The sequence below is a fragment of the Neomonachus schauinslandi genome, chromosome 3 (assembly GCF_002201575.2).
Source record: "Neomonachus schauinslandi chromosome 3, ASM220157v2, whole genome shotgun sequence".
NCBI classification, from domain to species: domain Eukaryota; kingdom Metazoa; phylum Chordata; class Mammalia; order Carnivora; family Phocidae; genus Neomonachus; species Neomonachus schauinslandi.
Genome location: NC_058405.1, coordinates 138,411,313 through 138,423,819, shown reverse-complemented (window position 1 = coordinate 138,423,819; position 12,507 = coordinate 138,411,313). Strand labels below are relative to the sequence as shown.

General features: G+C 41.7%; 1 protein-coding gene and 1 long non-coding RNA gene across 2 annotated transcripts in view; one reads left to right on the top strand and one right to left on the bottom strand.

The window, feature by feature from the left end:
* Window positions 1-9,186, bottom strand: part of LOC110591821 — a 55,995-nt gene extending 46,809 nt beyond the window's left edge. The window contains exons 1-2 of the long non-coding RNA XR_006539741.1: window positions 9,134-9,186; window positions 7,202-7,404 (exon numbers count right to left, since the gene is read on the bottom strand). This is a non-coding gene — a long non-coding RNA (uncharacterized LOC110591821). The remainder of the gene's footprint in view (window positions 1-7,201; window positions 7,405-9,133) is intronic.
* A 307-nt stretch (window positions 9,187-9,493) lies between these two features.
* LOC110591819 (tetratricopeptide repeat protein 30B) lies at window positions 9,494-11,989 on the top strand. Its single transcript, XM_021702755.2, has one exon. The coding sequence runs from the start codon at window positions 9,494-9,496 to the stop codon at window positions 11,513-11,515; it is 2,022 nt and encodes a 673-aa protein (XP_021558430.2). The 3' UTR covers window positions 11,516-11,989.
* The last annotated feature ends 518 nt before the right edge of the window (window positions 11,990-12,507 follow it).

The following is a 12,507-nucleotide window of genomic DNA, read 5'->3' as shown; positions in this document are numbered from 1 at the left end:
AATAAGGGCATTATGTTGATAGTGTCGATTTAAAAATTAGATATATAAGTTAAAGTAAAGGGCCAAGAGTGGCCAAGACACTTCACTTCTATTTTTTTAAAGACTTTATTTATTTATTTATTTGAGAGCACATATGCGCATGAGTGGGGGGCGGAGCAGAGTGAGAGGGAGAAGCAGACTCCCCGCTGAGTGTGGAACCCAAGGTGGGGCTCAAACCCAGGACCCTGAGATCATGACCTGAGCCTTAGAAAGACGCTTAACCAACTGAACCACCCAGGTGCCCTGACACTTCACTTCTGAAAAAGGAAAGTACAGAGGGGGTATTGCCCAACCATATTTGGATTTATAATGGAGCTATAGAAATTAAGACAATGTTGTGTTGGTCCCAAACTTGATAAACTGGCAATGGAACAGAATAGAGAGCTCCAAAACAGGCCTATATACATATAAAACTTTGTATATTACAGATAAGCCATGTCAAATTGAGATAAACTGAGAGACTGTTCAATAAATGGATGGGGCCCCTGGGTGGCTCAGTCGGTTAAGCGGCTGCCTTCGACTCAGGTCATGATTCCAGGGTCCTGGGATCGAGCCCCACGTCGGGATCCCTGCTCAGCAGGGAGCCTGCTTCTCCCTCTCCCTTCTACTCCCCCTGCTTGTACTCTCTCTCTAATAAAAAATTTTAAAAATCTTTAAAAAAAATAAATAAATGGAGCTAAGAAAAAAAGGGTTATCCATTTGGAAAAAAATTAGCTTGAATCTCTACCTCACATCACACACAAAAATCAATTCCAGATGCATTAAAAATTTAAACGAAGAAACAGGACTTTAAAAAATATGTGTGAATATAATGTAGCCATGAAATAAAGAAGTTTTTAAAACAAGACATAAAAAGCATTAAGTATAAAAGAAAAGATTAATAAATTTGGCTACATTTAACTTAAGTACTTTATCTTAAAGCAAGTGAAAAGTTACACACTGGAAGAAGAGGCTTGCAATTCACATAACTGATAAGGGATTAGTAAAGGAGTATACAAAGAACTCCTAAAAATCATAAGAAAAACACCAATAAGCTAATAGAAAAATGAGCAAATATAAGATTAGGCTTTTCACAAAAGAAACTATATATATGGCCAATAAATATGAATTTTGACAATATGAAGTATTAGAGAGAATGTGAATTTCTAGAATCTCTTATATGCTGCTGGGGGAATGTAAATTAGATCAACTATTGTGGAAAACAGTTTGGTTTATATACAAACATTAAACATCCAAATTCTCTAATGACACAATAATCCCACTTCTAGGCATATGTACAAAAAAAAGTCTTGGACATGTCCACCAAGGAGTATATACAAAAAATGTCACAGCAGCACTTTCCAAAACAGCAAATATTGAGACACAACCTGAATGCCCATCAATAGGAGAGTAAATGAGTAAACCATGGAATGTTCACACAATGATATATAACAGAGTAGTTGAAACCAGTGAACCACAGTGACACGTGCAAAAATATGGATGAATCTCAGAATTACAACATTACAAGAGAAGATATATGTGAATCCTTTTGATAAAGTTAAAACAACTAAAATAAAAATATGTTCAAGAAACTCATATAGATTCAATGAAACTGTATAAAAATGGAAGCAAGATGGGGTGTCTGGGTGGCTCAGTCAGTTAAGCATCTGACTTCAGTTCAGGCCATGATCTTAGGGCCCTGGGATCAAGCCCCGCGTCAGGCTCCTGACTCAGTGGGGAGTCTGCTTGTCCCCTTCTCTCTCCCTCTGCCTCTCCCCCAACTCGTGCTCTTCTGTCTCCCTCTCAAATAAATAAATAAAAATCTTTAAATTAAAAAAAATGAAAGCAAGACAACACCAAACATGGGATTCAGCGTTTTGGTTAATCAGGATGAGAAAGACAAGAGGACGGTTTAGGAGACATCTCCAGAGTCAGATGTAGGTTATGGTAAAGGTTCTACATTTTATGTTGGGTGGTGGCATCACTGGTGGTTTTTACATTATTAAAAATAGCTAAACAAACAAACAGAAGACTAGAAGAGGACCATGCATGGACCAATAATGGAGATTGTGTCAGTGATCAAGGATTATGAATGATCAGTTCATGTACCTAAGACTTTTTTAGACTTCAACAACTGGTACATGAACTGATCAGTCATAATCCTTGATCACTGACACAATCTCCATTATTGGTCCATGCATGGTCCTCTTCTAGTCTTCTGTTCATGTACCTAAGACTTTTTTAAAAAGAAGAAAAAAGGGAAGGAAAGAAGGAAGAGAAATTGTGTATAGGATGCTATATATCATATATAAATTTCATTTCTTTTTTTTTAAGATTTTATTTATTTGACAGGGAGAGACATAGTGAGAGAGGGAACACAAGCAGGGGGAGTGGGAGAGGGAGAAGCAGGCTTCCCACTGAGCAGGGAGCCCGATGCGGGGCTCGATCCCAGGACCCTGGGACCATGACCTGAGCCGAAGGCAGACGCTTAACAACTGAGCCACCCAGGCGCCCCTGCTCCTCCCTTTTATAATAAATATTTTCCTAGACCTCTTTGTTGTTTTGAAATGAAATTTAGGGGCACCTGGGTGGCTCAGTCATTAAGCGTCTGCCTTCGGCTCAGGTCATGATCCCAGGGTCCTGGGATCGAGCCCCGCATCGGGCTCCCTGCTCTGCAGGAAGCCTGCTTCTCCCTCTCCCACTCCCCCTACTGTGTTCCCTCTCTCATTGTCTCTCTGTCAAATAAATAAATAAAATCTTTTTTTAAAAAAAAGGGGGAGGAGAAAGGTATCTATGATAGAGTTGCAAAACACCACCCTACCCAAATGCTGGTCTGTTTTTACTATAAACTCTGAACCTCTATGTCATGTTGTGTCACTCATAAGGTGCCGCATATATTGCCTAGATTGTGGATTTTTAATGTACTTACAGTATCTCCCCTGGACTATAAGTTTCTTGAAGGCTCTGGATTCTCCACAATGCAGGGTAAACACTCACTAATTTGTTGAATGAAAAAAATATACTATTTAACTTGATGCTTTAATTTCCTGGAGAAGCAGGTTTAGTGAAGACACTAATTTACACCAGATAACTGCCCCTCCACTTTTTGGAGTTTATCAGGCACTCTTAGGAATACAGCATCTGAAATGTCAGAACACCTACTCCTGGATGCAAATGTTTTAACTTAGTTTTGACCCATAGTTATTCAAGTCTAAAATACTCTAATTCCCAAGGAATCTCAATAGCTCCATTTATGTAATAAAAATAGTTAAAATAGGGCGCCTGGGTGGCTCAGTTGGTTAAGCGACTGCCTTCGGCTCAGGTCATGATCCTGGAGTCCCGGGATCAAGTCCCGCATCGGGCTCCCTGCTTGGCAGGGAGTCTGCTTCTCCCTCTGACCCTCCTCCCTCTCATGCTCTCTGTCTCTCATTCTCTCTCTCTCTCAAATAAATAAGTAAAAAAAAATAGTTAAAATATATTAAGTACCTTGAACAAAGAAATTATTTTTGTCCCTGTATTACTAATGAGGGAACTGCAATTCATTGAGGTTAAGAATCTTTTCCATGGCTACATTGTTGGCAATGGCAGGACAGGGATTTGACTTCAGATGGTTTTATGTTGAACTAGCCTGTCTCTTTCAAACATGTTATTGCCACCTGGGGACCTTTTCATATCTTCATCAAGTTTTTCTTTATTTCTTGGTTGTTGTTTTTGTTGTTATTTTTAAGGGTCCTTTACAGATAGAAGGCAAGGTCTGCAGGGTTCTATTTGCTGAGGCCACAGGAGAATATAAAACCATTTCTAAAGATTAAAAGGCACAGAAAAGGCAAAGGACCCCTCTATGCATAGAAATCCAGAGGTAAGAAAAGCACTTGATGCACTTATAAAACAAAATAATGTTATTAAATTATTCAATAGGAGTAAGTGACTAAATCAACTGAAGTTTCTATATCATCCTCAAATTCTACTACCATATGTAGCAACCATCCCTTTCAAAACCATTTGAACTCTCAGTCCCAAGACATTCCCATATATGCAGGCAGCAAGAATCATTAGAATAAATGACAACATCTTACACACTTGAGACAGAAACTCTCACTTAGGAAGCAAAGCCATTGGGAGTTTTGTTTTGTACAAGGAGGTTCCCCAGAGTAAACCCTTAACAGAGAAGGGGGAAAAAGTGCCCTGAAATCTTTGTCAGGGTCCCAGGAAGAGATGAGGGGAAGCCATTTAGGAGAATTACTGCAGATCCAGGAGAGAGATGGTGGCAGAAAGAAGGGTAGCAGTAGTGGAATTCCGAGAGAAATATACAGAGTGGATATATTGCAAAGGCAGATTGTCAGAATGTGGGGAGTTCAGCAGCAGGAGGCTTGAAGGAGAGGCTTGGTTTCTGAGTTGGTTTCATGGTCCACCAGCACAGGCCCTGGGAGTGTGTTCCATAACTCTCTACACAGAAAGCCCCAAAAAAACATTACAGCACTTTTGAGATAATTGGATGACTGGTTGTCAAAGCCATCATGAACGGCTCTCTAGTACTGCAAGCTACTTTGCAAGCCAAAAACTGATGCCAACTTTCTTTGATAAGAATAGCATCTTCTGGGATGCCTAGGTGGGTCATTCATGATCTCAGGGTCCTGGGGTTGAGCCCCACATTTGGCTCTCTGCTCACAGGGGATTCTGCTTCTCGCTCTCCCTCTGTGTGCGTGCGCGCTCTCTCTCGCTCTCAAATAAATACATAAAATCTTAAAAAAAAAAAAAAGAATAGCATCTTCTGCCCACAGACTTCAAAGACCTTTCCCATCCAATTTATTATCTTCATGGCTAAACTGCAGAAATGAGAACAAGCATAGGATATATCTGACTATGAAGGGTACCAGTCTTGGGGCGCCTGGGTGGCTCAGTCGGTTAAGCGACTGCCTTCGGCTCAGGTCATGATCCTGGAGTCCCGGGATCGAGTCCCGCATCGGGCTCCCTGCTCGGCGGGGAGTCTGCTTCTCCTTCTCCCGCTCCCACCTCTTGTGCTCTTTCTCTCTCTCACTCTCTCTCTCAAATATATAAATAAAATCTTAAAAAAAAAAAAAAAGAAGGGTACCAGTCTTGGGAGAAAGAAGTGATACTACAAATCATTTCTTGCCTCTTAGAAATGTGAAAAAATGCTCAAATGAAGTGATTTGGGTACCAGCCCCATCAGTGAATTCCACAGCACACTCCAACTGCAGGGAATAAATTTTTCAAGGGTAGTACCACTTGTGGTGTCAACTCTGCTAATTCCTTTTTCTAAAACATGTTTTGTGATCTGCCTAATAAATTAGTTTGGATAATAACACCATAAGCCTCAAAATAGAAATTATTTGATCAAAAGCAAGATATATGAAGGAAACATATTACTATATAAAATATTAATAGAGCTGGAACTACCAAAGAAAAAAAGATTAAGTCTCAGTGAGGTTAAATTTCTCACCATCTGAGCATAAATGTTCCCAAGTGTGGATTCAGCATACAGTCTTTTCCAAAAGTCTTAGATTGAACAGATGCTCCTAAAGGTCAGTGAACTACATGACAAATTTGGCACTAATTTATTCTTTTCTTCCCTGTTTACGGGTGAGAGGTGAGAGGTGGTGGAAAGCGGGTCAGTTCTATCATCATCAATAGACACACAGGGACAAAATATCAAGCTGGACTCCAGAGGAATCAATCTGGCCATCCTGCAGAAAATGGCCCGGACTGGATGGGAAACAGAAATAATAACTTGGCAAATGGTTTTGCAGAAGTCTTCCTTTATCAAGGAAAATGTTTAATCACAGTTGAGGTTGAAATACGCATAAATAAACAATGTTTACTAAAAAGAAGTGGTTATTTTTACAAGATAAATAAGAAACAGTCATTTCCAATTAGCTTTATAAGAGAATGCCAAATAGAAATTAGAGGGGATTTAATCATCTCATGTTTTGGCAGGGAGAAACATAAGCACACGAAGAACCAAACCTCATGCTTTTAGCTCCTATACATTTTGCCTAAATGAAATTCTTCTATATGGTCAACATGGCTCCATTTATGCAGCAAAATCTACCCTGAGTCCAACTTCACTTTCTCAAAGCCTAAATCCTTTCAATAAGGCACCAAATAATTTTATTTCCAAATGCTTTCTTATTGCTAGGAATGGTGCAATGCACTTACTTTCTGATACATGTTTCAGCTTTCCAAGATTTTGTTGGAAATAAAATGATCCTTTATGACATTCTATAATATTCCATCCCATTAATTGCCTTCCAGAATTTCTATCATTAATTAAAGGGCCTTCTTTCACCCTCCCCCCCCAAAAACGCTAATCTATTCCCCAACTGCCTATCAGAGACTAAATAAAAGTCAGTGTTCACAGCAGCAGTGATGGTCATGCCAATTTCACAGTGTGATTTGTGCACTCATTTCATTTTGAAAATGACCCTGCCCTCCATCTGTCTAAACCGAATGTCCTGCTTTTCTCAAGCCAGGCCTCAGGAACAGTAGCACATGAAACAAGGGGAAAGACACAGAGCAGCCTCCCTCCTGCCCCCGTCAGCTGCCATGCCCACAGGCACCAACACAGAGGGGCCCCCAACTGACTCCTGAAGGGATCAGGGAAATCTGGGGGAGAGCAGATAGTCCATTTTTCATCCATTTCCAAGAAGCCATTTGAAGGTGAATGCTTTCGTGATACAACTCTCAAACAGACTAAAAGATATAAAAGGCAATTTCCCATTTCTGTGTTCTGTTATTTCACCTTGATTTAATAGCAAATTACCAAAGGTAACAGCTTAATACATAAGAATTTAAAATACATTAAGATTTTAAAATATTGAGTCTTTTGGGTGCCTGGGTGGCTCAGTCGGTTAAACGTCTGCCTTCGGCTCAGGTCACGATCCCAGGGTCCTGGGATTGAGCCCCATATCGGGCTCTGTGCTCAGCGGGGAGTCTGCTTCTCCCTCTGCCTCTCTCTCTCTCTCTCATGAATGAATGAATGAATGAATGAATGAATAATAAATAAATAAATAATTTTTAATAATAAAATAAAATAAAATATTGAGCCTTCTGAATAAGAATTTTTTTTCAAGCGATAAGTGTTAAATCAGGCAGCCATAAAGGAGAAGACACTCTATTTCTTGATTATTCAGCCACACTAGCTAGCATCCCTCAAGCCATGTACCTCCTTTAGTTGAAGACCAGAAAAGGCTGCAGCCAGAGACTGGGTTGGAAGAAGCTTTTGAGTAGGGTTATATAGTGGTCTTCCTCAGCTGTTTTCTCAGGGAATCTTGAGTGGCCCAGGGCCCCCCTCAATTCCTCTGAAATGGGTGCAGTTTCTCCTTTTGTTAGTCTTCATGCAGTGAAAGGCTCCTCATCTGGTCCCATCTAGAAGAACACAAGTTTGGCAAATTTCTCAACAAGGGAAAAGAATGCATAAGTACATGAAGTCAGTTGCTTGATAGTATAGTATCCAGATGCCTTACTGAAATCTCTTTTCAGCTATAATAGGTGACTAGGAACTACATTGCCACTCACCAATCACTTCCTTACATCTGCTAACAGCTGCAACTCAGGCCAGGAAGTTCAAATTTTAATGCCCAAATCAAGGTGATTGTTTTAATAGGAAAAATAACAACCAAAAAAAAAAAAAAAGACACTAGTATTCCCTCAAAAATGGGCCCTTAGGTAATACATACATTCAATTAATTCAACAGTCTCTCTTTCCTAATAACTTAGCTTTTGGACGTCATGGCTCAGCTGGGTTTTTTTTTTTCTTCTCTATCTAATAAGCAGATATCGGGTGATTATTAAGCTTAGAGATAATCTATGTAAACAGTCTCATAGAGTGCCCTGCAATATGGTTGATGTTGGCTCCAAAATGTATTTATAGAAAAGGCTTATAGGCTGCAATACTATTGAGGCAGATAAGGGATTTGCATTGAAATCTTTAATTATATAGCAAAGACATGCTTTTACCTGGACTATGTTTAGCTTGGATTGTAGTGAGGCCAATGGAAATGTGGAAGACTATGAAAGAAAACCCTCTTACCCCAAGGCACTGCATACGATATTCATAAATTATAGCTATTTTTTTTCCTTTAGAGAGAGAGAGACACACACACACACACACACACACAGAGAGAGAGAGAGAGAGAGAGAGGAGGGGCAGACAGAGACTCTTAAGCAGGCTCCATGCCCATCATGGAGCCCAACATGTGGCTCAATCCCACAACCCCAAGATCATGACCTGAGCCAAAATCAAGAACCAGATACTCAACCGAATGAGTCACCCAGGTGCTCCATAAACTACAGCTAATTTTATTATCTTAAGAACTGGTGTTACCTCACTGGGATAAGCCAGTTTTGCCTTTTGCTAACTTGTCTATGTCTCTACTTCCTGACTGAAAAATTATATTCATTTCTCACAAATTTTACAGTCTCCATATCAGTCTAAACTATGGGTATGTTTTTTATTAGTGATCCATTATAATTTTATAGGATAATTAAGTCCCTAGTTTTCCACTGTCCCATGAGGGACAATATTGAATTCAAAAGTATTTATACAAATATAGACCAGAGATAGTAACATGGAATCTAGAGTATCTATTCCAAATATATGACAAAGGAACAAAAGAAAATCCAGGATTTTTTTTGTACCATAGCAAATTTCCAGAGATCTTCAAACTAAGAATCCGAGAGAAAAAAATTAAAGTGTAGGAAATTTTCTTTTTATTTTAACTGAAAGAAAATCAGTTTTTATCAGTGATATCCAAAAACATTAAAGCCTGACAAGTACAGGCTGAATCAATCTCTCTTTCACACACACACACACACACACACACACACACACGTACAGGCTGAATCAATCTTTTCACACACACGTAGAGGCTGAATCAATCTTTACACACACACACACACAAAAGTCGTTTTGGAGAGTTAGAGGAGTTAACAGGTTAGGGACACTTGGTCGTGCTTTTATTCCCACCCCACCCTGGAAAAGACTAGGTCATACATCTTTCCACCGTCTCTATGTAGTAGTAAAATTTGGAGGATCGAGGCAGGGTGTAGCACCAAGTGTAAACCCTAAAGAAAGAGAAAGTCAGTGAAACCTCACCTCCTGACGACTGTGCGTCCGCCCGGCAGAGACTACGCCTCCCAGCATGCAACGCGGTCACGACCAGGACAGCGGCGCGATTGGACCGGAGCATGACGGGACGTGGAGTTTCGGTCCCCGAACTACCTGGAGGAGTTTCTTCTTTGCTAACGCCGCTCACACTCTGGAGTCTTGGTGACAGGCCATATATGAGATACATTAGTGACTCCTTTCTAACCCTAGTCTGGTCTTCACCCTGCAAAGTAACTTTGGAGTAAGCAAAAAACCACAAAAAGAAAAAAACTGAAATACTCTTTGTGTCTTCCGTTTCCGGCGGACTTGTTGCCGTGGTAACCAGCGCGCACCACCACCGCGGCGGTTATGGCCGGGCTGAGCGGCGCGCAGATCCCGGATGGGGAGTTCACCGCCGTCGTGTACCGCCTCATCCGCGATTCCCGCTACGCCGAGGCGGTGCAGCTGCTGGGCGGCGAGCTCCAGCGGAGCCCGAGGAGCCGCGCCGGCCTGTCGCTGCTGGGCTACTGCTACTACCGCCTGCAGGAGTTCGCGCTGGCCGCCGAGTGCTATGAGCAGCTGGGCCAGCTGCACCCCGAACTGGAGCAGTACCGCCTGTACCAGGCCCAGGCCCTGTACAAGGCCTGCCTTTACCCAGAGGCCACCCGGGTGGCCTTCCTCCTGCTGGACAACCCCGCCTACCACAGCCGGGTCCTCCGTCTGCAAGCCGCGATCAAGTACAGCGAGGGCGACCTGCCAGGGGCCAAGAGCCTGGTGGAGCAGCTGCTGAGTGGGGAAGGGGGAGAGGACGGTGGGGGCGAGAACGAGCCCGACGGCCAGGTCAACCTGGGTTGTTTGCTCTACAAGGAGGGCCAGTATGAAGCCGCGTGCTCCAAGTTCTTGGCGGGCCTCCAGGCTTCGGGCTACCGGCCTGACCTTTCCTACAACCTGGCTTTGGCCTATTACAGCCGCCGGCACTATGCCCCGGCGCTCAAGTACATCGCGGACATCATTGAGCGTGGCATCCGCCAGCACCCGGAGCTAGGTGTGGGCATGACCACGGAGGGCATTGATGTTCGAAGCGTTGGCAACACCTTAGTCCTTCACCAGACTGCCCTGGTGGAAGCCTTCAACCTCAAGGCAGCCATCGAGTACCAATTGAGAAACTATGAGGCGGCCCAGGAAGCCCTCACTGACATGCCACCTCGGGCAGAAGAAGAGTTAGACCCCGTGACCCTGCACAACCAGGCGCTCATGAACATGGACGCCAGGCCTACGGAGGGGTTTGAAAAGCTACAATTTTTGCTCCAACAGAACCCCTTTCCCCCAGAGACCTTTGGCAACCTGCTGTTGCTCTACTGTAAGTATGAGTATTTTGACCTGGCAGCCGATGTCCTGGCAGAGAATGCCCATTTGACCTACAGGTTGCTCACACCCTATCTCTATGACTTCCTGGATGCCATGATCACTTGCCAGACAGCCCCTGAGGAGGCTTTCGTTAAGCTTGATGGGCTAGCAGGGATGCTGACTGAACAGCTCCGGAGACACACCATACAAGTTCAGGAAGCAAGACACAATAGGGACGATGAAGCTGTCAAAAAGGCAGTGACTGAGTATGATGACACTCTGGAGAAGTATATTCCCGTGTTGATGGCCCAGGCAAAGATCTACTGGAACCTGGAGAATTATCCAATGGTGGAAAAGATCTTCCGCAAATCTGTGGAATTCTGTAATGACCATGATGTGTGGAAGCTGAATGTGGCTCACGTCCTGTTCATGCAGGAAAACAAATACAAAGAAGCTATCGGTTTCTATGAACCCATAGTCAAGAAGCATTATGACAACATCCTGAACGTCAGTGCTATTGTGCTGGCTAATCTGTGTGTTTCATACATTATGACAAGTCAGAATGAAGAAGCTGAGGAGTTGATGAGAAAGATCGAAAAGGAGGAAGAGCAGCTGTCCTATGATGACCCAGATAAGAAAATCTACCACCTCTGCATTGTGAATTTGGTGATAGGGACCCTCTATTGTGCCAAAGGAAATTATGACTTTGGTATTTCTCGGGTTATCAAAAGCCTGGAACCTTACCATAAGAAACTGGGAACTGATACCTGGTATTATGCCAAAAGATGCTTCCTGTCCTTATTAGAAAACATGTCAAAACACACGATCATGCTTCGTGACAGTGTTATTCAAGAATGTGTCCAGTTTCTACAACAATGTGAACTTTATGGCAGGAACATACCTGCCATTATTGAACAACCCCTGGAAGAAGAAAGAATGCATACTGGAAAGAATACAGTCACCTATGAATCCAGACAGTTAAAAGCTTTGATTTATGAGATTATAGGATGGAATAAAGTCATGTCTGATAGTCTTTTATCATAATAGCTTTATATATCTGCATTTTATAGTTTTATCTATATTTGGCCATTGGCATCTTTACATTTGTCACATGTTAAACTTTGTACATTTGAAAATCATATTAATTAGATTAACCTTATTTTAAGTTTGACACCTAGAAAGATATATGAAAAATTCAAAACTGAATTGGGACTCTGTGTTTATTAGAACCTGTAGTGCCTATTTTCCCTCTCCTTTGTTATCATTTGTGCTTGGCTGTATTTAGAGAGTCCCCTGCACAGGGATTACAGTTTCCAGCACTATCTTGGCACTATCAAGCCCAGAACAGAGTAGTTAACATACAGGATTTCTGGGTTTTTAGTATTAAGTTTTAGGGATTATGTGTTCTATTCTCACAATTTACCCTCATATTAATTTGAAATGCACACATTTTGCATAGAGTTTAAGATGTTTGGGCAGGGTTTTTCAATACAGATTTAACTTTCTGTAACCAAAATCCCTTAGGTGATAAATGTTTGGTTTCTTGTTTTCTTAATGTACAAGATTCAGTGGAAAATCTTGTGCCCTTAACAAAATTACGGTGCTATGGTATAAAGACAATAAACAATTGCTGAAGAAACAACTTTATGTAGTTTTCTTTTGTTCCATTTGTTAATAATGTGTACATATGAACAAGATATACTGTTACTCTTTTTTAGAACTCTGTTCTCATTTATCCCTTGACAGTGACTGATAGCAAAGGTACTATGAAAACTTAGTTCTTAATTCCTACCTATTTAGGATAGGTTAATGCTGGAGTTGTTTCTGTGCTGTAGCCTCTCTGGTAAGGAAAAATCTACACAATTCCCATGACCCCGCCAAACTTCTTTCCTACCTCCATCACAGATGAAAAGTTCTGAAACCTTATCTGGTAGATCCATAATGCTAGTTTCACACCCACAACATTTCCAGGGAGAACTCCACTCATTCTGCTTAGGGATTTCATTTTCTAAATCCTATATAAGCTTTACTATTTG